At 35.3% G+C, this 26,975-nt stretch overlaps 1 protein-coding gene across 2 annotated transcripts in view; it reads left to right on the plus strand.

Annotated features, from left to right (window-relative positions):
* Nucleotides 1-26,975, plus strand: part of ARHGAP15 (Rho GTPase activating protein 15) — a 625,244-nt gene that overhangs the window by 302,451 nt on the left and 295,818 nt on the right. For both annotated transcript variants that reach the window (XM_004577187.3, XM_058664454.1), the window contains exons 7-8: nucleotides 312-410; nucleotides 1,923-2,052. In XM_004577187.3, coding sequence (XP_004577244.1) covers nucleotides 312-410; nucleotides 1,923-2,052 — 229 coding nt within the window. The remainder of the gene's footprint in view (nucleotides 1-311; nucleotides 411-1,922; nucleotides 2,053-26,975) is intronic.

Here is a 26,975-nt window from a genome sequence, read left to right on the forward strand (position 1 = left end):
GTGTGTACTGTCTGTGTTACTTGACTTCCTGGCCGTTTCTCCTTAAGTTAGAGTAATTCAACTTAGTCGTTCTCTGAGCTAATCATCCTATTATTAAAACAATAGTGTATTTGTTATGACATGCAAAAAAAAGAACAGATTATAGGGACCAGTTCAAAATTACCCTAGCCTCCCAATTCCCAGAAAGACAATTACTGGAATACAAGAAATACTTTGGTGTACTAAACTGTATTTTTTTTTTAGCACCTGTATTTTAAATGTCGATGATCTTATTTCACATAGTGTTTTAGCTGTTGGAATTTCTTTTTCAGATCACCACATTATCAGGAAATGAGTTCCTGCTACAGTCAGATATTGACTTCATCATATTGGATTGGTTCCATGCTATCAAAAATGCAATTGACAGATTGGTATGTATTTGTTTTGGCTGTTACCTTTGTTAATTAAAATGTACTGATTTAAATCTTTTTACTCAGGCATATAATACACATACATTTCATTAGATCCTATGGATTCAGCAATTTTAAGTTCTTGTAAGTGGAGTTCACTAACAACCTTTTCAACAAGCAAGATTTGTGGTGCTAAGTGTCATTTAACTTGTTTGTTTTAAAGTATAGTAAATTCTTTTTTGTTCAGAAATAACAGATATTTCATTCACTGAAGGCTATTAAAAAACATTAAGTGCTTAATAATATTTTTACATTTTTAATTTTTAGTTTGTGCAGTTTGTAATACATATGCTTAAAATAAATATAAATAAGTTTAAGACCATGATCACTATTGTAATATCAGCTAATAATAATCCTTTGTACATATTTTTATTGTTCTTACAGCTAAGCTAGATTTTCTTATGAAAATTGCACATGTAAAATTTCATGAAATTATCCTAAATCACACATTCAGAGTTTGTTTTTAAAGAGTCAAATTTATTTAGCACTACTCATTTCATACTAGGCCAAACACCTAATTTTAGGACATTGATATTGCAAAATCTTAAGGAAAAAATATTCTTAAGTTTTTTTAGTATGCTGTAAAACAGGGGAGCATAATGTTTAATGTCCGACCTTGTTGATGTTTAATCACAGTCTTTCATTGTGATTTTAAAAATACAAATTTTAAACTATAATAAATTGTTCATCAGCATGGTCATGTCTACCTGTATGTGCACACATATATACTCACAATTTATCAACTTTAAAGTGGATTCTGGGAGCAGTCTGGCTGAGATTAAACCCTGGTTCAAACATTTCCTAACTGTGTGGACTTTGACAAATCACTTTGGTGCTCTGTTTCTGCATCTGATAAATTAAAATAATAATATTACCACATGGGCTGGTCATTTCAACCTACCAGTTCAAATAGCAATTATTGCATCCTGTGTCCTTCCTAAAAGTGTCTGGATTCAGTTTCCAGCTCCTGATTCTAGCTTTCTGCAAACACTGACTCTCGGAGGCAACCACGGTTTCTTTAGTTGAATGCCAACTACCCATGTGACAGGTTTGGATTCAGTTCTGTGATCCTTGCGTTGGCCCCCTGGCTACTGTGGGCAGTTTAGGGGTGAACCCAGTTGATGGAAGCTTACAAATGCTCACTTGTTCTTTCCTTCTCTCCCCATCTCCATCTGTCTGTCTCTAAAATAAAAATAAATAACAACACATATACTACATAGCATTTCCAGGATGATAAAGTTGATACTTTTATAGAACTTGGAATAATATAAAGCATTTAGTAAGTAGAATGTGAATATATTAACTATTACTGAATTCGAATGTTGAGCCTAGCATAGAGGCTTAATCTCAAAATAACTGTCTTATTTCAAACTTCCTCTTAAATCTAACATCAAAATATACCACAAAACTATTTGGTGACTCTTTTCTTCTTCCCCACCAAAATTATTCAGTCTAATTGTTTGTTGTTTCCAGCCGAAGGATCCAAGTTGTCCATCAAGAAACCTGGAATTATTCAAAATCCAGAGATCCTGCAGTACTGAATTGCTAAGTCACCATGACAGTGATATGAAAGAACAGAAACCAGAGCACAGAAAATCCTTAAGTGAGTATTTTCTTAGACTTGCTCATTTTAACTTTGTCTAAATGCAGTTTTCATGAAATATAAATGCATTGAAATGAGATTTAAGGCAAAGTCTTAGAACACATGGGAGATTTGTAGCTATTTCCTGACCAAGGTTCTTGCATTGGAGGATAGTCTGGGCACTTTGCTGTAGTCACTGCTATTAATGCCTTTTGAGAAAGTGTTTCTACATCACAGTCTCTGAACAGTAAATATCTGAATCTGAGTAATAGCCCTGGTGTTGAGATTGGTGATTGATTTGGAAAGTCTCCAAACTTTTGGATGCTATTTTATTTCTTTACATTAGAAGATATGAGTAACCCTCAGAGTTGGCCAACTTAAACTGGTGAGACATTCAACTGTCCACATTTATAGCCAGAAGGCAATATAAATGCACATTCTGTAAAGTGACAGAAAACATAGTATGTAAAAGAGATATTTTGCAAGATCACCTATAGTCATAAGTCTTCAAAAGAATTGAATTTAGAAAAAAAGTAATAGGGTTACCACTTACAAAGTGATCTTGAGTAATTTTTCCCAATATGCTTCTCTGTTAATAAAAGTGGGTTATTAGAACATATCATGTATATCTCAAAGAATTGATTTGTGACTCAGCCTCCTGAGAAAATATATAAATGTCTATAAAAAGCAGATAACATTGATGTTCCAATGTCTTAAAAATTATAGTAACTTTCTTGAATCTTCTGTCTTTCCACTTCCCATGTTTTGAATCAACTTTATTTTTATTAACCAATGATCAGTGTAGCTATAACTTAGTTTTTTAAATATAAGGACAGCACAATAAGTGAAGAAATGTTGCTAATGTAACATACATATAATCCCTTGTAAATAACTATACTTGCTAGATAATTATATATGCATGTACATTATTGTGAATATTCAGAAAGGAAAACATGCTTGTCACACATGCACACAAATAACAAACATTTCAAAGGGGAAGTGTTCTCCTGTTAACATTTTGCATACGCAAGTACACACAAGATAGATCCTCATGCATACATACACACATCACATATGCAAGGATAGAGAACACACACAAAAGGTAGGGTCCCCATGCTAAAATCGACATTCATGCATGTGTGTTTGTGTGTATGCCTGTGTGTCAGAAAGACAGAAGGCCTATCTTACAAAGGTGAATCATCTTGAGGCACAGACCTAGAAATAGTGTGAGAACTGAAAAAAAAAATACCCACGCTGGTCTGCAGGGAGGCAATGGTGATGGGTGGGACTTTCTTGTCTTCCTGGCCTGCTGGGGACATGACCTCCACACGGTGCAGCTCATCTTTTGCTTTTTCCCGCAAGCAAATTGTGTTCAGTCACAGCCTGGAATTTGCCTTCCCTTCCGTGTGGGGCTTCCAGGTGCAAGTTTACTTCTCCTGACTCAGTTCACATCCCCAGAGCAACGTCCTCATTGGCCTCCCAAATGGGAGCTGGTTTGTATCTTCACTGCTTCACTTCCCATCCAGCTCCCTGCTTGTAGCCTGGGAGATCAGTAGAGGATGGCCCAAAGCCTTGTAACCCTGAACCCATGCAGGAGACTCACAAGAAGTTTCTGGTTTCTGGCATCTGGCTTCTGGCTTCAGATCAGCTCAGTATTGACTGTTGCAGCCACTTTATGAACCAGTGTATTCTTTCTTTCTCTCTGTCTCTGCTTCTCTCTGTAAATCTGAATTTTTAAAAAAAAAATACCTTTTCAAACTTAAGTCATCATTTCAACACAATTTTCAGCAGCTATTACATATTATGTTAAGCCATTGCATTAAGTCAGAAATTAGTATTACCATTATTAATGTCTAGAAAAAATGCCTAAAGTGTTTCTGGAGAATCAAAAATACCGTTTAAAAATATTTTCTCATATGGTGGCATACTTTAGAATTATATCACACAAAGAATGTTTCCTTTTGGGTCCTGCATGAAAGCTCAGTTGCTAGTCCTCTGCTTGCAAACACTGGCATCCCATATGGGTGCCAGTTCATGTTCCTGCTGCTCCACTTCCAATCCAGCTCCCTGTTTATGGATTAGGACAACAGTAGAAGATTGTCCAAAGCCTTGGGACTCTATACCTGCTTGGGAAACAAGGAGACTTCTGGTTCCTATATTCAGATTGGCATGGCTCTGGCCGTTGTGGCCATTTGGGAAGTGAGCCAGTGAATGGAAATCTTTCTCTTTATCTCTTCTCTATGTGAACCTTTCTTTTCAATAGAAATAAATAAATCTTTAAAAACATTTCTTTCCTTTTAACTATTGATCATTGCATTCTGTTATTTTACATGAGATTAGACACAGGTAAGATTTTATAATTAGAATTAGGTTCTGAGTTATATATTTAATGATGTTTATATAAGCATTTGTAATAGACATAAAAAGATGAGTGATGTAATGACTCGCGGCAGTGATCTTTAACTGCCCTTGGGTGGAGAACCTGACATGCATCTAAAGACTGATGCTGTCGAGAAAGTAAAGACTTAGAGAATGTACATGAGAAACATTGAGGCCAGCAGACTGCATTGGAAAAATCCTGTAAATGTTTGAAGGTGCATTTGAAAAAAAATATCCTACACATAGAATGGCAGCTACTTCTATTTAGGATTTATTTACTATTGTAGTAGGTAACAGTGTCTTTGAGCCTAAACTAAATCCTACTGAAAAGTAAGGAAAGAGACATGTGATTCATTCTACTCATCAGAAATGTTTCTGAGTTTAAAATAAGATGTACAAAATTAAGCATAATGGCATCATATATACATTTCATTTAAAATGTAAAAATTAAGGATAGCTGTGGTGAGGGTATTTGGCTCAGAAGATATGAAATTACTGTAGCAGTCCCTATTGAAGTCCTTGGGCTTGAGTCCAGCTCTACTTCCAATCCCAGCTTCCTGCTGAGGGGCATCCTGAGAGGTCGCAGGTGATGGCTCAAATAACAGAGTCCTTGCCATCTACTTGGGAGATCCAGATTGAGTTCCAGTTTCTTGACTTGTACCTGGCTCAGCCCAGCTGTTGTAGGCATTTGGGGACTGAACTGTTATTGAAAGAACCCTTTCTCTGCCTGTCAGACTCTTTCTTTCAATTTTTTAAAATATTAATTAAACATTTGAAAAACAATAATGGAAAATATTGAGTATTTACTGTATACCAAATATTGTTCCAAGTTCTCTTTTATTGACTCATTTAATCCTCTCCCCAATCCTGTGAGTTATTTCATTATTCCTCTTATAGGTGAAAAAACTGAAGCACAGAGAATTAAGGTATCTTATACAAAGAAATGCTAGAGAGATATCTTTCAAACTCATGTAATCTGATTTTAGAGTCTGTGTTTTTAACTGTTACATCATAGAGAAAAAATGAAAGGTAAACTGTTCATATTGACCTTGAACTTGAATGGAAAGATTACATTAAACATATAATTTATGGATTTTAAAAGTGCAAGCAAAAATAAGACCCATAGAAATAAGTAAAATTAAATTGGCACCCAAAAAGTTATTGGCAAATTAATTAAAATCAGACTTACTCTTTGCACTTTGGTTTCACCATTAAAAGGATCATTTAATCTTTTCCTGCCAAGCCTAGTATTAGAAAATGGTTCTTTTCTAAATCTTGGTGGATATACATAGTTGTAAGTCTTTTTTCAGGGATAGTAACTTTTTTTTTGCCATATAGGACACAGTTAATATCAATCTATTTCTTTGAATTATGTGCATTCAGTATTTATGCATTCAGTTTCATTTGAAAAGCATAATGATTGACCCTCCCATGCAATATCAAATTAGACTGTGTGTTTGAAATAGTGATTGGCATATTTTATATTTGATGCTTTTAAATTTTTTTTTCTCAATTAAAAAATACTCTGTGTGAAACCCCTCTCTGATCTCAGTCCTGGACTTGAACACCCAAACTTAGGTTTCTTAAAATATGCATTCAGTTTTATCTCACTCTCTAGAGATTAAATCACTATGTGAAATCAGAGATTCACAGTATCTTCTTTCTTATTAGTAGTCCAAGCATAAACTTTATTGTCAGTTGGCTGCCTTTAGCTTCCTGTGCCCTTGTTCCCACGAGTTATGTCGCCAAGATTGTATGCAGATAAAGCCAGAATGACTTTTTCAAAAGGCATGTGAACATCATTAGCAGCTAACAGGTGGTCATTTCCTTGTCCAGTTTGTCTGCATATTCATGGGAAAAATATGTTCTTTCAATGACTAAATTCAGAAAGTTCTGTTTAAATATACTTTCCGTTTTAAAATATGATTCTAACCTGCCAACACTATTAAATACTAATCAGATATTTTAAGATATCAGTTGAGTCTAACAGAAAAGAAGCCAGAAAATTTAATGTAAGGGCCAAATCACTGTGGGAAATTCAGGACACCAGGCTGGGATGAGAGTGGGAGGGCAGCTCTCCAGGGAGGGCTACGAGAGAAAGTAGAGAGTCAATCAAAAAAGATGCTAACATATTTCTCCGAAGAAAAAGAACTGTCGCTGGTGGTAAAGAGGAAGGGCTCAAATGTAAAGTTTGCATCAGATAGTCTTGGACAGGTTTTCTCTGAGCTTTACTTTAAAGATCTATAAAAATGCATCTAATGTTGTGTTATAGGATTGTATGAAAATTTGAAATTAGAAACATTTATACTTAGCTCACAGCAAGCAATCAGCAAGTGGGAGTTCTGATTATGATCCTCTGTGTCCTCACACAGATGGAACCAAAATAGAGCATGAGTCAAGGGTGATGCTTAGTAGGAGAAGGGAGTCGATACTTGACAGTCTGCCCCTTAGCGTACCGAAAGTAAAGGAAGAGAGCCAGAACTGAATATGGGGGGGGGGGGCCCAGCTGCAAAAATGTAAATAAATATAAGCCACAGCTCGCCTTAGCCCTTGACACCTCCCTGGGTGACAATGGCAGTCAGGGCATTTTGTGGAGCGAAACACCAGACAATAGTACTAAGGAGCCAAGAGCCTCTCTTGATTCTTTTTTGCCCAGAAAAGCATGTCATGAAGAAGTTTTAGTGAATAAAAAGCCTCCTGCATGTAGGCATTTCACTAGGCCTTCAGACAAAATTTATTCATACATGCATTTGTTTGTAATTTTTAAGAAATTACAACTACAGGTATACAACTGGAATTCTGCATTAATTAGTTCTTTCAAGTTTAAAAGAACATATTTGTATTAAATGAGGTTTTATTATTAAGTTACATACCTGTCATCAACTGTTAAACTGTAACTCCATGAATTTGTAGACCTTGGATCATTTATTTTAATTTTATTTTTCTTATTTCTTTTTTTCTTATTTTTACTTTTTTTTTAATTTTGAATTTTATGGTACAATTCTATAGGGTCTGGGATTTCTCCAGCCCTCCCAAACTCCCCTCTGACCGATTTTCCCCATATTGTTACAATAATATAGTACAAAATTGGCACGTGGGATATTTGTACTTAAGTACTTCAAAACAAATATGAGTTACAAGAATGAACTTAAAACAATACAGATTTCCTTTAGCTGTCTTTTGATTAATTTATTACAATGTTGTGTATGATATAGTTACAGGAATAAAAATAGGAATGGAGACCTTCAGTTGATACTACTATAAATCTAGGAAATGACGATGTTACAGACATTTGATGTTCTCCTTGTTCAAAAAAGTAATTTTTATAATGAAATGTGAAGCAAATATATTGGGTAAGACAACATTTTATACTAATAATTTTTTTGTAATCTAAATAATTATAATTTTATCCAGCTATAACTCCAAATCAGTTATTTAGACCTAATACATTTTCTCTTCGAAACCCTGTTCTGGGCCTCAAAACCATATGTGAACTTCTATTTTCAGGGAACAGCTTATTCTGACTTTGCTGCTCCTCTGGCTCTAAAAGCTAAGACTCCTTTCTATCTGATTTCACCCTTCATTCACCCTTGCCCCTGTACCAGCTCCACCAAGCAGTGAGTCTCACAGGGACTTTGACCAGAAGGCTCCTGGATGTCATCAATTCCCAGTGTCAGCAGGGAAGGAGTACAGAAAACATAAGCCAGAACTTACAGTGAGAGAATAGAGGGTTGGGAAGAAATTTCTACAGTAGAGTGAAAATGTAATTTTTCAGCAAGGCATCTTTCTCTTCTAAGAATTGGGTGTTATGAGATGCACAACCTGACATTGTCCCAAGCGTTAATATTTGATGAGTTTAGGTGGTAGATATAAAAATGATTGTAATGTTGTTGTTTCATATTTTCAATTCAGACTGGAGTCAAAGCACAGAAATTTAGGCATTGTCTCTGTGCATGATTCAATAAAGGAATATACTATTTTCCAGTTGCAACTTAACATTTTTAAAAAGAGATAAAATTTCCTGAATATACTTATGGTAAGGACTACTTGATAGAATATTGATAGCTCACTGTTTCCCTACTTTTCTGCAATGAACCAATATATGTTTTTCTTATGACCATTTTGACCTTTCTGGAAGCTATGTAATTAAGAAAACTTGTAAGATATTTATTATTGGCCAAAATGGAAATTCATACCAGTTTCTTGGATAAATATGCAATTAACAATTGTTTGAAACACATACTGTGAGACCTGTTCTGGGGATTCATATCAATACAGATTTTAAAGTTTCTTCTTGTTAAGAATCTGTATAAAACAACTGAATCCTGCCAATGCACGAAAATAATAAATCGAGAAAGCCATCTGCCAAGAAAATGAGAACAGTATTAAATTGCACAGATAAATCATGTCTAGTTATTTGGAAATACAACAGCTCTTACCTGGAAACAACAATAAAGTCAAAATGATCAGATTGAACACTATGGAATTTCATGTTGTCACGGGGACAATTATTTCTGATTTGGATAAGATAACAAAACATAGGACTTCTTTTGTCCAAGATTTAAATACTGCCACTCTGTCACCAGTTTCATTCAATACGCACACAAGAAAAGCAAACTATTGAATTAAGATGCAAAAATACATCATTTTATTTTGCTGAGGGTGTATGTCATGGATAAATAAAATTTAAGGAATAGGTGAATGTTCTATTTTCTATACCTTAAGAAACCTCCTTTCTTAAAAATATTTCAGTGATTTAAATTATTGAAAAATTATTGTTGAAAATCTATGTGGCTAGTGCTAGAGGACTGGAACCTTGTGGAGAGCAGTGAAGGTCAGGCACACATTGGTTCTCAGGCATCCAAATGAGTTTGTCCAAACAATATTATGCATGAAGGTTCCAGGCAATACAGTGGTCCCATATGACCCTAGCCATTGTTCCTAACAAGTGCTCTTAAGATAGTTAGCAGCAATCCCAGCTTTCCTGGCCCATGTAGATTGCAGATTCCTCAGAAACATTCAGTTCTCAATGAATCATTTGATAAGAGGACCTAGTTATGAGCTGAGCAAATAAATGTTCTGTCGGATCTCTTCTTCTGAAGCATTGATCTTGCCCCTGACCTGTGGAGGTCCACGGTCATGTTTCTTGTAGCATCAGCGTCTCTTAATGTCTATCTAACCCTGTCAGCACTGAGGCACTAGATCACCCCCACCTAATTCCTGACTCTGGCAGTAACATCGTGGCCATATTCCCCTTAGATGAACTACATTTAATCAATTTCTGATTTTATTGGGTCATATGGCATCTTTCTTTCAATAACAGGCCTGATCCAGAGTACTCTGTGCTCTAACTCTCAAACAATATTTCCTTGGCATTAATACACTATTGTGACTGTAAACAAATTAAAAGCATGCTCTTTAATATCCTCTGAAACTTTCTGCTGTCTTTATTCCAGGACTTTGAAACAGCACTGTATTAACAGTTTCTAATAAAACCAGACACATAATATTAATTCATTATTATAGCATCAAGTTTAAAGTGTTGTGATAAAAATTTGTAAAGGTGTGCTCACAGCAAATTCAGGTACAAAGCAACAAGTTGTTTTGAATGAACAAGATCACCTCTCTCTAGATTCATTTTGTTTACTTTTATTTGTTTCTAGATTGTCAGAGTTTTCTTAGCTTTCTTCAAAAAAAACTACTTTTTTACTTTTAGTTTTTAGTTTTCTTTTATTTGTACCAAATGAGCCTACATTTAAAAGGAAGTTTATCATAAGCATATGCAATTTTTGAGGTGTTCTTGGACCATAGATTTACATCTTATTATGGATAGTGCAGTCTACAATCAAGGAAGGTATTAATTTCACCAAGTAATATGAGGTACATTTAAGATTAACACATTTCCACCCAAATTTATTGAACTGTGATCCATGACATTAAGACACTCAGCTTCCTTAAGCAAATGCCTCATGATAACTTAGGAAAAGTAAATCAATTTCCTTCTTTAAATATTTAACAAGGGCATGAAACCAGAAATCCCTACTATACGATTTCTCTAATATAAATAAATACAATGTTTTTCATGTACAAAATTAATTGACTTTAAAAAAAAGAGGCATGTAGCCCTGTTTTGGTGTAGTGGGTTAAGCCGCAACCTGCAATGTGGGCACACCTTTTGCAAACTGGTTTAAATATTGGCTACTCTGCTTTTTTTAAGCTTTTTTTTAATTGCGAAGTCAGATACATATAGAGGAGGAAAGACAGAGAGGAAGATCTTCAGTCCATTGATTCACTCCCCAAGCCAAAGCTGAGCCGATCTGAAGCCAGGAGTGAGGAGCCTCTTCCAAGTCTCCCGGATAGTCCACATTCTTCTGTAGAAAGTTCTTCATAACCTGCTCTCCCTTTTCCAGTGTTTTCCCACCACTCTCTGGCACACAACTTATGTTTCAGGAAAACAGTGTTAGTGATTCCTGAGAAACATCACTATGTGACTTTTATCTTTAAGTTAGGCTCTTCTTTTTGCTAAGCTAACATCCTTTAAGACATCCTGGCCTGTGCCTCCTATCTATATCATGCATTCTAACATTCTACTTTATTTGAAAGAATTATTACAGTTTATCCTCACCTTGAGGTTCTTCAGTGGGTTTTGTTTTGGAATTTTCAAGGTTCTGTTGGAAGCAATTAAAGAAAGAAGAAATTCTGTGATAAACAAGAATAATAATAGTAATTTTGATTAGAAGACTTTGAGAATAATTTCCTTTAAAATGTTTTTATTTCTTTACATTTATTTCATTAGAAAGGCAGAGAGATAGAGAGACAGAGAGACCTCCTATCCACTGGTTCACCCTCCAAATGTCCAGAAAGGTGAGGTGGTAGAGGCTGCAGCCATGATGCTGGAATGCAATTCAGTTCTCCCAAGTAGATGTCAGTTCTTAGAGTATCAAGCACTGCCTTCACAGGTGCACATCATGGGGAAGCTGCTTCTGATGCCAAGTAGCTAAGACTCAAACCACACAGTCCAGTATAAGATGTGAGGGTCCCAAGCCGTATCTCAAATGCTATACCAATCACATTTCCTAAGAATAATTTTACTTAGGACCATTTTACTTACACAGAATTGAAGACATTGGCTCTCAGTACCTTCTCCAAGAAATTGTATGTAACCATATAAAAAAATGTCATCTAAGAGTAAGAAAATTTGGGAACAAGTCATACTGCTAGGATCTATATCTATGTGCTTATATATTTTATATAATAGACAATATATTATTATATTATATTATATTATATTATATCATATATTTGTACATAATATTTTTATATTATATATATTTAGATATATGTGCTTAATTTTTCCTAAATTCAAGTTCCAGATAAATGTAATGGGCATTTTTATTTATAATGTAAGATAAAACATATGTACATAATTTTTAAAATAGTATATGTATTATATCTAAAGATAATAGATACCTTGGTTCTGAAATATATTCAAGATCTTTGGACAATAAATATTAGACAATGATTTCTATATGCAGGAAATTTATGTATTCATAACTTTTTTGTCTATTATAAAGTCATCAGTTCCTTCTGCAGAAAATTAACAAGAAAACACATTAATATAGAATTAATAAAGCATAGAATAAACAAATAGATAATTTTCCAAGATCTTCATGTTTCAGTCTTTTTATCACTACTGATCCTGAGCATTACATGTACTTTTGCCTTTAAAGTTCTTAAAGGATCTGAGTGTGGTGGTGGAAAAAATGCTCGTTCGGTGTTGACATTCTTTGGTGTGAGTCTGATTATGGCAACTCCAGAGATTAAACTTCAATTTCATTTGTTCTTTCCGTCTTTGTATGAAATTGAAAAATATTATGGTGAATTTTGACAGAGAACTATGCAATTTTATTGCCAGAAAGTGATAATTTTTTCAACTTAATGTTATATGTATGGCTATATGTGATGTGTGTATACGTGTGTGTGTATATATATATGGTTTTTTAAATAGTATGTTTATATATGTGTGGTTATATATATTATCTCATATATATAATTATAAGATTATATATAACCATAAAACCATATAATATGTCTGTATAAAAATAGTGTGTGTATATATATGTGTGTAACATATAAGGTGTGTTCAATCATGCTGGTATCATAAACTAAATAAACTAAATAGTGATAAAGCCACTGTTGACTGAGGTGAAAGTATCAAACTACATGGACATAGAAACCCTCTAAGGAGTGAACTTGAAGATTCTAAAGATATCCTCTCATCAAAGTAATGTCCATGGAGAGTCTACTAGGTATGCCTGGCTGTCCTCCATGTATATCCTATAAAAGAGACTGTGATACTTGGGAGAGAAAGTACTAGTTGACCAAGACTTCAATCATTTACTTGAATCTGGAGAATCTTGATCCACTGGATTATGAGTGCCTGGAGGACATAAGCCATTACTTTGTAAGAACTACCCTTCCCAATTTCCATTACCTAAAATGGTCTGAAGCAAGATGTAGTTGGACACTAAATGTCTGTGTCAGCGATGATACAAACAGTGAGTGAATTACAGGAAAAACTCTAACGAATACTAGATTACATATTTTTTACATGAGAAATCAAGAGAAAGGATGAAGTGTGAGAAACTGACTTTTTGATGGTGTTTTGGGTTCCTCTTGAAGCAGTTCATGAGACAAACATCCGTGACCAGGTTAATACATTTAGTAGTGACACCTGAACATACATATAGAAACTGAGAGAAGAAAGCCAGGGATGCAAAGGCAGCCAATATAAGAAAAGAGTGTAGATCTCTAGGGCCTGGTAGCATAACATAGTGGCTGAAGTCCTTGCCTTGCATATGCCAGGATCCCATATGAGCTCCGGTTCGTATTCTGGCTGCTCCACTTCCATTCCAGCTCCGTATTAGTGGCTTGGGAAAGCAGTAGAGGATGACTCAAAGCCTTGGGACCCTGTACCCATATGTGAGACTCAGAAAAGCTCCTGGCTCCTGAATCGGATCAGCTCAGTTCTGCCTGTTGAGGCCACTTGGGGGATGAACCAGTGGATAGAAGATCTTTCTCTCTGTCTCTCCTTCTCTCTGTAAATCTGACTTTCCAATAAAAATAAATAACTCTTTAAAAAAAAAGTGTAGCTCTGTAATGGAACTGTGGTGTTATAGATGAAGAAGATAATTGTGGAGAAGAAAATGGATACATACAAGCACAAAAAGAAAGAGCTGGCAGCCTCAAATGCTTGCAGAACAGCAGTAGATTGGTGAACTGGGTGTACATAACAATTTGGGCAGCAGCTAAATGTCAGATTGGAAGTGAACAGTGAACATTGATTATTAGTGTAATGCTAAGGAACCTTTGTACTCTAAGCAAGGGGAGCCTAGTGGAAAGCTTTTAAACAGGCAGGAAACATTAATGGATTTGACGTTTAGAGGATTAGTTTGTAGAGAATGGCAAAAGATGTGTAGCACAAAAAAGAATGACTGATCTGATATGAGGAGTAAACTAAGAAACCTTTACAGTGGAGCAACTAGCATATGGGGAAAAGGAACAGATAGCAGACATTCCTGAATTGGCATTGGTAGCTTTTCTTAATAGGTATTGGAAGGATTCTTGACAACTCCCTGGTATCCATTGCTTCTGTGGTTTGGATGAAGCATCAGGACTCCAAGGAGATCAGCAGAACTTGAATTCTGTATCTCATTCTATAAGGAGTCTACTGGAGTCTTGCTGCTGAAAGTATGGTCCATGCACCAGTATCAACATTATCTCCTGAGTGATTGTTTGAAAATATTGAATCAGTGATTATTATGCACATTCAACTTTGAGAAGCACATTAGGATATTAGAAAATGAATCTCTCCAAAGAACGTTCTTAAAAATCCCAAGATTGCCCATTGGGTCTTTGAAAAGACCTATCTGTTGGGGCCAGTTTTGTGGAGTAGCTGTCACCTGCATTGCTATCATCCCATGTTGGAGCTAGTTTGAATCCTATCTGTTCTTCTTCTGATTCAGTTCCCTGATAGTGGGCTGGGAAATGCAGCAGAGGATGACTCAAGCACAGGGCACCCTGACAAGCACGTGAGAGACCAGGAGGAAGCCCCTGCTCTATGTTTGGTTTAGCGCAAGCCTGGCCCTTGTGGCCATCTGGTAGTGAACCAGTGGGTCAGGGATAATTCTGTTCCTTTCCCTGCCTCCCTCTCCCTGCCTAATTTTATTCCTATACCTTCCTCTCCCTTTCTCACTCTATCTCCTTCCTTCCCTCCTCCCTGCCTATCCTTCCCACTCTATCATCTTTCCCTTCTCCTGCTCCCCCTCCATCTGTCTTACCCTCGTTCCTTCTTTCTATCTCTGTAAATTTGACTTTATCTTTTTAAAAAGAAAGATCCACTTATATAAAACATTGTATAGTTAGCCTTTGTATAAAATGATCCAACACATAATTATCACATTGACCATAATATGATAATGTGTAATTTGGGATGGAGAATATCTTATTTCAGCCTGAGATTATAGAACTAATTGAGACAGAACCAAACCTCTACTCCTCTGTAACTTTTTGCGTATGTAACATCTAAGTTGTGAAATCTGGACTTCCCACTTCAAAAAGTCAAGAGTTCTAGGCAGACAACAACCACCATAATAAATAATTGGAAGAGTAAACTAACCTCATCCAAACAAACAGAAAAGAACCAAAGCAGAAGGAGAATCCCTGGAAATAAATCAATAATCTCCTATATAGACCCATGTACAAGGCTCATCTGAATTTCTATTTTCCCTTCAGTTTTTAGTTGAGTCTTCTGTGACCACATCCTCCCTCCAGCAGCCTTTTCTCTGAAAGCAGCAATAGCAGTATTTAGCGGCTCAAATGACTTTGCTATCATTGTTCTTTAGTACTTCCTTTTCCCTTTGTTTTTCAGGTTAGATACCTAATTCTGGACAAGCTAAGGAATAGCTATTTTGTTCATGTAAGAAGCTTATCTGTCATGCCTGCCTAAACACTTAAGGCCTCAAAAGGTTACATGTCAGACTGTTGTGAAAAATTGCAAAGAAAGTAAAAGCAGGCTCACTATTTTGTTATCAAAAATTAGAGATGCTAAGATAAATTCTAATTAATCCTTATTGTTGTGTAAGGTTTCACTCATTGGGAAGAACTAATAATTACTATTTCTGAAACAAAACATCATTTTCCCAGGTATATCTTTAAAAAAATTCTATGAAATGCAAAATTGAATTTGGCCAGTAATCAATCTTTGCTAAATAAGAATTTTCCTCTAAAATTTGCCCTGAAATATGTAAGCTTTTAAAATGAGCTGAATAGTAATGAGACAGATTGAAGAGTTATGTGAAGATTTTAGCAGTGCCTCGATTCACTTCACTTATGTAGCTTTATTACTTTGGATAGCTTACATAAAAATAATTAATCATTTTCTTTTCCTGCTCTGTACCTAGGTCTGTTATTGAGGTTCCATGCCTTATTTTTAAATTGAGCATAAATGATTTCCACAGGAGGGCTTGGCTGAAAACCCCTAGAATTTTTGCTTAACTCATTTTTGTTGAACAAAATCCTGAAGTTTAGTCAAGAAGCATTAAATGTTAATCATATGTGAATGGGATCATTAAAATTTACGTTACCTTCCAGAATGGTTGGTCATTATGTGGTATCATAAGAAGTGAGCTCAGTTAATTATCTTTGCAATTACATAAAAGCTATTGTTTTCCTAAATCTTACAAAAGGCTTCTATTACTTAAAGAACATGTTGAAATAGTATGTTATCTTGTGTTATTATAGATATGCTGTGTGAACTAAAAGCAGTATTTACTGATTCAAAATTCATAGAAGTTATCCTGTCCAGCTTAAATTGTTTTCAAGTTAATGGTTTATGATATTTTTCTCATGGCAAACAGAGACCTTGGTGTCAAATATGAATTTCAGTATTATTCTTCAATTATTACACTCTTATCATTCCAGAAATTTAGAAGAGGAATTCAGTATTTTTAGTGCCATCAGGAATAGCAGTACATGACACTTAAGGTGAATCAGTAAATCGGAAAAAATAAAAAAAGAAAACTTTCTCTAAATTATCATAGCTTTTCTCCCTGCTTTCCTTGTAACTACTTCTCATCTGTGACTTTGAAACCCAACAGTTTAAACTTGGTTCTTATTTCAGTGGGCTAATCCCCTTTCATAAATCATGCTCAAGAGCTGAAATAATTTGCACATCATTTAAAGAGTATTTGCTTTGAAATATTCACCTCCAGCCCTTTTGTATAGCCGTTCTCTCTAAAGATTTGTAGTATTTGTTTTGTTCTCTGAGGTATAAAAGACCTGGATAAACTTTATTTCTGTTGTTTCAAGATTAGTTAACGAAAATGCATATTAATTCGGCAGAGATGGGAACAAACCTCGGTAAAGATGATCATGCGTCTGCCTCTCGGGAATTGCAAAGTACAAAGTGTCAGTCTTCAAATCTCCTTGGACTTGCTCAGAAGAGCATTGAGGGATTTAAATTTTCAGAATATGTCTACAAATGTATTTTCTTTGTTGTGGAATACAGGAACTATACTGATTATTTTTCCCCAGAAAATTGATTTTAATTTTTATTTGAATAAAAATTAAGCTATCTACAAAGGAGTTCTTCAGAAGAGGCAGAAAAACTGCCACAGAAAAGATTAGTTTCACTTAAAAATTATTTACCTGGTAATCTATTCTATTTTTTTTTAAAAAAGTTTCTTGCCATGTTTCAAACCCCCAGAGTTTAACAGATATTCTCCCTATTTTAAAGAAGTGAGATTATAAGGGCCTCACAAAATCAAAAGATGTATTTGAGCACAGTACAATGTTACATTTACATTTGTAAACTCAAATTTTACAATTTGCTAGTAAACTCAGAAGAAAAACATAGATGTCTTCAGATAACATATCTCCTTATGTTGAGATGTACTATGTTCTTTTTTTAAACTGAAAATGGCCAGAAACTTTTGACACTGAAGTGCTTATCCGGAAATGACTAAGTGGGTTCAGGGGTAATAAATCACTCATATGGATCCAGCCACCCACAGTCTTGTTCCACTTCGTTTCTACAGGAGTAGTAATAGACATTTCCACACACCTCAGAGTGCCAAACTTTGCAACATTAGGAAAAATCTGCAAGTAGCTTGATTTATCTTCCGCAGTTAGCTAAGATCCAACTAAGTAAAAATCAGCAGGAATAGACTTGACTGGTTAAACTTTTTAAATAGGGAGATACAACAATTACAACTCTTTCCCTTTGCCACTTCAGTGTACATTGGATGTGAAGCCCCTGGTGAAAAATATTCAGATGAGATCTCGAATTATAGGTGCATGGCTGACGATGCTGACTCTGGGCTTTCATTATACACAGCGGATTGTCTGCTGTTTGCAATTAATCCAGACACAATCCTCTTGGTACTTTGGGAGAAATGTGGAAGAAATAGCCATTTTATAAGTTGTAAACTCCTAAATTACCCTAAATTAGAGATGCTATTAATCGGACCCTGAGATATAGACAGAATCTGCTTATTGTGTAGTCTCATCTTCCCCTGATGGAGAAATCAATTAAATATTTAGGATGTGGAATACCTTCCAGGTTGGATAATGCATTTCATTTAAATTATGGCCCTCCAAACTGAAACATTAAAGGGTATCTTAACGGATGGAAGCACATTACTGTCTCTTGGATTGGGCGCATTAACACTTTAAAAATGAATGTGCTTCCCAGGATTTCCTATTTGTTCCACCAGCTGCCTGTCGATGTGCCAGATAAACAGTTTAAGGATGAGTATGTAAAAGATGCATGTTAACATTCTGTGTACTGAGGTGCACCCTTGTAGGAGGAGTCCTCAACTGTGGCCCCATCCGATTCCTCTCTCCATGCCTGGGTGTGATCTCAAATAAGAGGCTCATTCGATCCTGGACATGTGGCCGAGAAAACCAACAGGAGAAATAATGAGCCCTCTTATCAAAGTCCAGTGTGTGTTTCATCTTTTATCCCTTTTTTGTAATTCATTTTGATAAATAGTGATTTTTACTAATAATGGGGGGCGGGGGAACATATAATTTTAAATAAGCATAAAATTTCCCCATTATAAAAAATTTGTCATGAATATAATCATTTAATTTTCAACCAAAGATCATTACCATGTCAAATTTATAAGCACTATTGTAAGAATGAAGCTGTCATGTCTCCCATATTAGTGAAGCATGATGTAGAAGAAGTTAATGTTTTGGATTGCTTACAGACTATAGATACTATTCCAAGCACTTTTACTTGTGCACTTTTACTATATCCTCTCATTTAATTTTGTTAATAATCTGTTAAGGTATGATGGTATTACCATCAGATTCATTTTACGCTTTAGGCTACTGAGATGCTGAAATGCTAATCATTGCACCCAAAGTTACATACCTGAAAAGTGGCCAAGTTAGAATTGGAAACCAGGCAACATAACCTGACAGATTGGGACCATAACCATTGTTCTATTTTGCTTCTGGTTTCAACAGTGAGACTGATGGTATTGCCAAGTTATTTGCTCTACAAACCTTGAGCCAGTCACTTATCCTTATCTGGCTTCTGTTTCTTAATCTCAAAACTAATAAAATTTACTGCATAGAGTTGCTTAGAATCATAAAATTAGATTTAATAGTGCGATATTTACTGCAATGTGTGGCATAATATGTGACACAATAGCATTGGTATAAGTATTTTATTTTCTCCCACACATTTTAAAAATCCTCTTGACTTGGTTAAGAAGAGGTTACCTGAAAGATAAGTAATATCAATATCCTTAGCTGAGTTAAATGTCTTCCCTCATTCATTTTTCATTTTAAAAATTCTTGGCTCACAGTTAACATAAATATCTCTTATTAACTTGCTGGGTGAAAACAAATCTATTTAAACAGAAAAGTAATGATGAAGATAGGAGGCTAAGTGGTTGTTTCTAGAAACGGTCTCTTCATAACATGTCTGTTGCAAAATGTACTTCAGGGCATCTAGCTTTCTTCCGAAGACAACCTGAATAATTATAAAACTTGAATGGTCCTAGTGAAGGGGTTAAACTTTTGCTATAGAACATGAAGATGCCATGTTCAATGAAGTTAAACAAAAAGAACAAATTGATCCTTTCAATGTTGAGTAGAAAGAATGTTCCAGAAGACTTCCTTTGTAATTACCATCAGTGAGAGGTCCTGAGTACTCTTATTTGCTAGTAATTGATACCTAGTCTTCAGGCTCAAATACTGAAGACAACTGGTATTTTAAGGGTGTGTCTAGAAAGTTAGGTATTAGCTGGATTTTCCTTCCTATTCAGTCTTTCACCATTGGACCAAGTTTATCATAATTCAGGAATAAATCATATGCAGATGCCTTTACCCTTTCAATATGTTAGGAAGACTATTGGAATAAAATAGGAATCTGAAATTGAAAACAACCAGCCATGTGTTTTATTTGGCGATGAAATCGGTCTGATTAGCAATCACTCTCTATGTGTGTTTTTTCATGCTGGTTTGTCCTCACAGTGGAGCTAAAACGTCCTCACAGTGGAGCCAAAGCTCCTCATTTACTTTTCTATTTTTTTTTAATTTATGATTTGTTTATTATTTGAAAGAGGGAGACACACACAGAGAGACATTCCATCTGCTGCTTACACCTCAAGATGACTGCAATGGCCAAGACAGGAGCTGGGTCTCCCACATGGGTGGCAGGAACACAGAACTGTGGGGCCGTCATCCTCTGCTGCCTTTTCCAGGCCATTAGCAGGGAGCTGGATCAAAAGTGGAGCCAGCAGAGCACAAGCTGGCAGATATATGTGATGTCATCCTTGCAGGTAGACGCTTTACTTGCCATGCTGTTTTGCTGGCACCCTCATTTACTGTTGAGCTTTGTTCTTCCACTGAACAGATAATAAGGAAAGGATTTAGGGTGCTAGTAAAGTAATGGGAATTGAGCTGAAACAGCTGTAACAGCCCATCAACTTCATCAACCAATCAAGAAATAAGTTACACAGAGTAATATTCTACTAAAAATTCTATCTCCATAATATGAAAGAGTAATCACTCTTCTTCTCTACAGTGGTTTATTCACACTATTAATAGATTTTCTCATGTAAAAATATGTCTGTGGACTAAAGAAGACAAAATAGGTTGTAAAAATATAGAACCTATATTTAGGACCAAGCAAAAATGACTTAAACTCTAAAAAGCTGAAGTAAGGAGGAGGAACTCAATCCACACACTAACATCTCAAATATTTCTAGAGGAATTGTTTTGTGCATGCACTGTTTCAAACACCAGAGTTAAAGAAGCTGTAAATGTTATCAACTCTTTGTTAGCAAAGAGTGTTTATGCTCATATTTTATAGAGTTACTTCCAGAACCTGCAGGATAGCCTTGTGGCTAAATCTTTGCCTTGCATCCACTGGGATCACATATGGTGCTGGTTCATGTCCCAGGCTTCTACACTTCACATCTAGCCTGGGAGAGCAGTAAAAATGGCCCATTCCCAAGGCCTTGGACTCCTGCACCCACATGGGAGATCCAGATGAAGCTCCTGGCTTCTGGCTTTGGATCAGCTCAGCTCTGGCCATTGTGGTCACTTGGGAAGTAAACCAGTGGATGGAATATCTTTCTCTGTATCTCCTTCTTTCTGTGTATCTGCCTTTCCAATAAAATAAAGTAAAACACATCCTTTAAAATAAACTACTTCCTTTTCACTACCAAGATGATTTAACATAAAGATGAATTTACATGTGAAGTATTATTAAAATATATCTACATGATCTGGTCATCAAAATGAACATGAGGAGCCCAGTGTGATAACCCAGTGACTAAAGCCCTAGCCTTGAGTACGCCAGAATCCCATATAGGCGCTGGTTTTAATCCCGGCAGCTCCACTTCCCATCCAGCTCTCTGCTTGTGGCCTGGGAAAGCAGTTGAGGACGACCCAAAACTTTGGGACCCTAAACCAAAATGGGAGACCTGGAGGAGGTTCCTGGCTCCTGACTTCCAGTCGGCTTAACTTTGTCTGTTGTGGTCACTTGGCAAGTAAGCTATCAGAGGGAAGATCTTTCTCTCTGCCTCTTCTCCTCTCTGTATATCTGACTTTCCAATAAAAATAAATAAATCTTTTTAAAAAACTGAACATAATGATTCACTATTAAATATGGTCTTAGTAAAGAATTTTTATCAAATTTGTGTTCATGGCACAGTTTAAAATTATTAGAAATTTTGCATTCACCTTAGAGACAAACTCAATTGTGGAAATAGGGAGGAAGTAGTACAATGTGCAGTATAGTAGTACAAAGGACCACCAAGGGCTTATAGGGCGAGATGTGATGAATTAAAATGCTACAAGCTGGGTAGTGGTCCAATGTCCTTTTTATATCTCCAGTGAATTAGTGGCTGGAATTGTTTCTTGGTGCGCCCTAGGAATGAGGACTTCTTGATCTTCAGTGATAGAAACTGTGTTAAATGACCCAGAGCACAGCTATTAGGAAACAGAACTTCACATTACTTACACCCAGATTAGGGTGACTCTCCTGGCTGTCCAATTGCAATACAGTCATAAAGACTGCAGGTGCTAGAACCAGGCTGATTTGTCAGTGGCATCTGTTTTATTTGAGTGGCTTAATAACTTAGTCCCTGCAAGTGCTTAACCTAGGGTCTACAATAAAATAATGCTCACTAAATGTTGACAGTATTAGAAAGTTCTACTATGACAAATAAATACACCTAAGTTTCATAATTTTAGGTTAAAGATAGTTAAGACATAGACAACAGTGAATCAAATCAATTTTGAAAAAGCTTGAAATTATTACAGGTGAAATAATGCTTTTGGATTTTTCCATTGTCCTTTAGAGAATAATGTAAAATCAACAAAGAGTGATATGGTTAAATTGATTTCCAAACAGTTAAAGCATTTTTTTACTGGAGGTGAAGAAATTCTGATTAGTCTTTATATATTGACATCAATATTAATAAGAATGTAAACACCATGAATACATAGTGCATAGCCTACATTACTCACTTCTCTTCCTGTAAACATCCTATATATGAATTATAGAAATAGTAATATTCACTTATAGAAGAAACACTACAAAGATTTGGTTTTGGAGCCAACATTATACTTTAAGTAGCTTAACACAGAACACGTGCTATTTTTTAAATGCCTTATATAATTTTGTTTGTATTTTCTCTTTTCTAAGTTTTATTTGTTACAATTTAGGAATATATTGTTCTGTGGTTTCTGTATGGTAATTTTGAAAGATAAAAAGACAATTTTACAGATATAACTGTGTGTGTGTAGTATATAAAAACAAAATTTAAGGGCTATATTGGCAGATGGAAAAAGCACAAATGTCAAGGAAAGTTGATTTAGAAATTAATATATAATGACAAAAATTAAACTCTCACATTTATTGATTTAACAGATGGTGAGTTGGAAAGTAAAAACAAAACCTTAAAATGTAACTTGATTTTTTAAATTAGTTAAATTTGTGAAACTGTTCAGAAGTTTATAGTTTTCTAGTTCTATTTAAAAAAACTGTCACCCAGGGTTTCCTAAATAATTCACTTCTTTAAAATAGCATATCTTACTTAGAAATCTGTATGTGTATAAATGTTTAGTATGCAAAACGAAAGTTTAATCCTAGATAAATATATATAAGAATGTAATATATAATATACTTTGTATTATTGATTAATAACTATGAATTAAATATGTTAAATATTCTATAAAATAATAAAGAGTAACTTTATTATTATAGCTAATCAAATATCAAAGATAACACTTTCAATTCTAAATGCAAAATCCTGTAGAAATGTGACTTAAATAGAATATAATGAAACTTAAATCTGATACCAAGAAATTAAACTAAATTATTATTATTATTTACTTTGATTGCTTTTCTAAGCAGCATAGTAATTATCAACTTTAATAATATGCAACCAAAGAAATATTCAGAGGCAAATGTATAGCATTAAGCATTGATAATAACCCAATATTTTATTTAGTTCAAGAAATATTTTAAATAACTTATGAAGAAATATGAAGTTAAAAACTATAAAATTAGAGAGTGAATCAATTAGAGCACACAAAATTATTTTTAGTGTTCTTTCAAAATTAAACAATTATTACGTTTATTTCATTATTAAGAAAGAAAATTTAAGTAATTAAAGTAACTCTAAAGATGCTAACATAGACTGTACAGTCCATCTGACCAAAATTAAAGTGTGGAAAGGCTACAAAAGAGATTAAATTTCAAGACAAATGTACGCAAATGTTCTGATGAAATTATCTATCTCTTAAAAAATTAGCCAATATAACATAAGCCAACTAGAATATCTCGGACTTAAAAAGTTCCCCTGTCTAAAAATAATGGATGAATGATGTCAGTTATCTGAAGACTATGTCCTGACATTCAGATCACACAAATAACCACACCAAAGTGGTCTTACACACGACACCTACATATGACAGAGCTTCAAACGCTGCTTTTATAAGAAAATTCTCAAGTGTGATAGTACTGCAGATCTGTGCAGTGTTTATGTTACCGGCAGTGTGTGTTCAGAAAGCTAACAATGGACAGAGAAATACTTATGGTCACTGACCATGGAGAAGTCTGAAAGCTCTTTCTGCCCTTGATACAAAATTGAAAATGGATCCCTCAATCAGAAAGTTGACAACGCTAGATTTTATGTATTAAGTTTATCGTGGTAGACATCATTTGAATGAATAATTTAGGAGGGAGGGAATTTATTCACCCTCCCTAATGTTTTCCTCCTCTTTATTGGCAGAATGATAGGGAGAGATAAAGAGAAAAATTTCTTTCTTCCACTGGTTCACCTGCAATATCTGACCATAGGTCAATGTGAAATCAGGGTCTCCAAAATGGTGACAGGCAGCTAAGTACTTAGGGCCATCTTCTGCTACTTTCCCCGGCACATTAGCAGGGAGCTACAAGCTACATGCTAACATTGCAAGTGGTGGCTTAGCCTATTTTATCACAACATTTCCCCTGTTCGAAGTTATAATCCAGTTTCCTTGGCATCTCACAGTAATCAAATATGGCAAAAAACAGAACAGTTTCTTGCAACAATCTTTACAATTCTCTTACGTTAGCAAATTGTAAAATGATCATAATGGTTTGGTTCACCTGACATCTTAAATGTAGGTGTTACACAATACTTATTTTTTTTTTTTTTAAATAGGTGAGGTTGGTTTCAGTTCTCAAGGTACAATGGAGCTAGTGCTCAAGAAAAAAATCCTAGTTCCATGGTGTTAGTCCTTAAATGACATTGAAATGGTTTTAAGATTGCTAGGGCTCTGGATTCGCTAAAACAGACAGGTTTCAATAGACTTTTTCCTTTATTAGTAGGGAATGTCAGATTATGACTTGAAAATGTAAGAGTGTGAGAATGAACTTGATCTCAGAGTTCACAGTGCGGATCAGGAATAGGATCATTGGAGTAGCTGCCAGAGGAGATCTCAAGTTGCAAAAGTTTGTTTTTGCCACTCTGCAACCCAACTTGAAGTACTTGTGTATGATTACGGTGCTAAAGTCAATTCACTAGTGATTTAAGTAAGGTGATGCGTAGGGTGAAACAGAACCAAAAGAGTGTTTTCTGGAATTGTTTCCTCATCCTGCCTAGTAACAATTATAATCATAAATGTAAAATCAGTGATAATATTTAGGTATACATTTTAAAAATTCAAAACCAACATATTACATTTCAGTAATCTAATCTAATCTGATATTCTGTATAACACAATCATGTATACATAAAAATATATGTACAACTTGCCTGGGAAGGTATACTTTTAAGTATATTATCTCTGTGGTTTACAGAAAGCTTCTCTGTAACTATTTTGGAGCATGTACTCTGAGAATCTTAAAGTATTTGTAGCCTTTTTTCATTATTTGATTGTATATAGATACAAATAGAGACAGTGGGATGGACTCCCACTGGATCATTTCCTAAATGTCCAAAATGCCAAAGTTGAACTGGGATAAAGCCTGGAGCTAGGAATTCAACCCAAGTCTCCCATTAGGAGACAGGAACTCAATTATCTTGTCTGTGACTGCTGCCCCCGAGGGCCTGCCTTATAGGATGCCTGAGCCAGGAGCCAGAGCTGGGTGTTGAATCCCAGAACTCCTAGGTGCAGTGCAGGCATGCTAGTCACTAGGAAAAATGGCTCCTGCTGAATTAACTTCCATTCTAGAAACCATCAAGGAAAAAAGATAACAAACTCAAAGTCTTGATCATAATGTAATTTTTGAAGTAAGCTAACCACTTAACACTTGGAATTTGCTTAAAATATGGTGTATCCATATGACAGTTTTCTGTATCATAAAAATTCATGCTTTCAAAGAAAGATCAGAATGAACGTACACGCCTAAGTGTGAAGTAGAGGAGACAGGTTAAAAAAAGCTTGTTTGATATATACTATTTCAGGAAGAGCCTGACGTGTTGGTCAGAGATTTACTCCTGCACAAGGTAAGGGATCATTAACTATCTGCAAACAAGTGATACATATAAGGTATAAAAGAAACCACACCAGGCTCAGAAAATGCCTCAACTGACTGATCCTTCCCTCACAGAGCACCGAGATCCCATATGAGTACTGGTTCTTATCCCCGGCTGCTCCACTTCCTGTCCAGCTCCTTGTTCATGCCCTGGGAGGGCAACAGAGGATGGCTGAAGGTCTTGGAATCCTGCACCCACCTGGGAAACCTGGAGAAGGCTCCTGGCTTCTGATTGGCTCAGCTCTGACCATTGTGGCCATTTGAACACTGAGCCAATGGATGGAGGATCTTTCTCTGTCTCGCCTTCTCTCTGTGGATCTTTCCTTCCAGTGACAATGAATGAATGAAGGGGGGGGGGGCAAAAGAGAGAGAGAGCGGAGGGAGGGAGGGAGGAAGAATAAAAAAGCAATACAGTTTAGCTTTAGGTAACAGAATTATTATTAGTTTGTTTTCCTGTTTTAACTTTCTGCTTGTTCTGTATCTTTTAAGTTTTCCATAATGGAATGTTTGTTCCCAAGATCAGAGAAACTTCTAAAAATAGGGTGTTATTGCCAAAAAGGGGCATTGTTATTAGAAACATGCCAGAAATTGGCTTCTATGTTGTGCTTGTGAGGATATGGGTCTTCTAAGCCCAAATTCAAAACTCACAGGTCTGCTCACATCAGTATTCTTCCACAGACTTTTTCATCCTCTGACATATGACTAAAATATCTTTTTTTTTTTTACTGTTGGCTTTGTTTATTTCCTTTTATGTTTTGCATTCTTAAAGTAAGACATGAATGACAGATGTCTGGAAAGATATTCAGAAACTAAAAACATAATTTCTTATCAAAGAACTGGAATGTTAAGATTTAGAAGACAAAGTATCTGAATAATGTTAAATTAGAATCTGTATACTAACCAGACCCTCAGATATGAAGTACAAATTGTGGTTATTGCATAATATGCTAATTATATTAAGAATGCCATCCACTATAATATCATTTTTACCCTTTCAGTTGGACATGATCCA

Source organism: Ochotona princeps, chromosome 5, assembly GCF_030435755.1.
Source record: "Ochotona princeps isolate mOchPri1 chromosome 5, mOchPri1.hap1, whole genome shotgun sequence".
In the NCBI taxonomy this organism is placed as follows: domain Eukaryota; kingdom Metazoa; phylum Chordata; class Mammalia; order Lagomorpha; family Ochotonidae; genus Ochotona; species Ochotona princeps.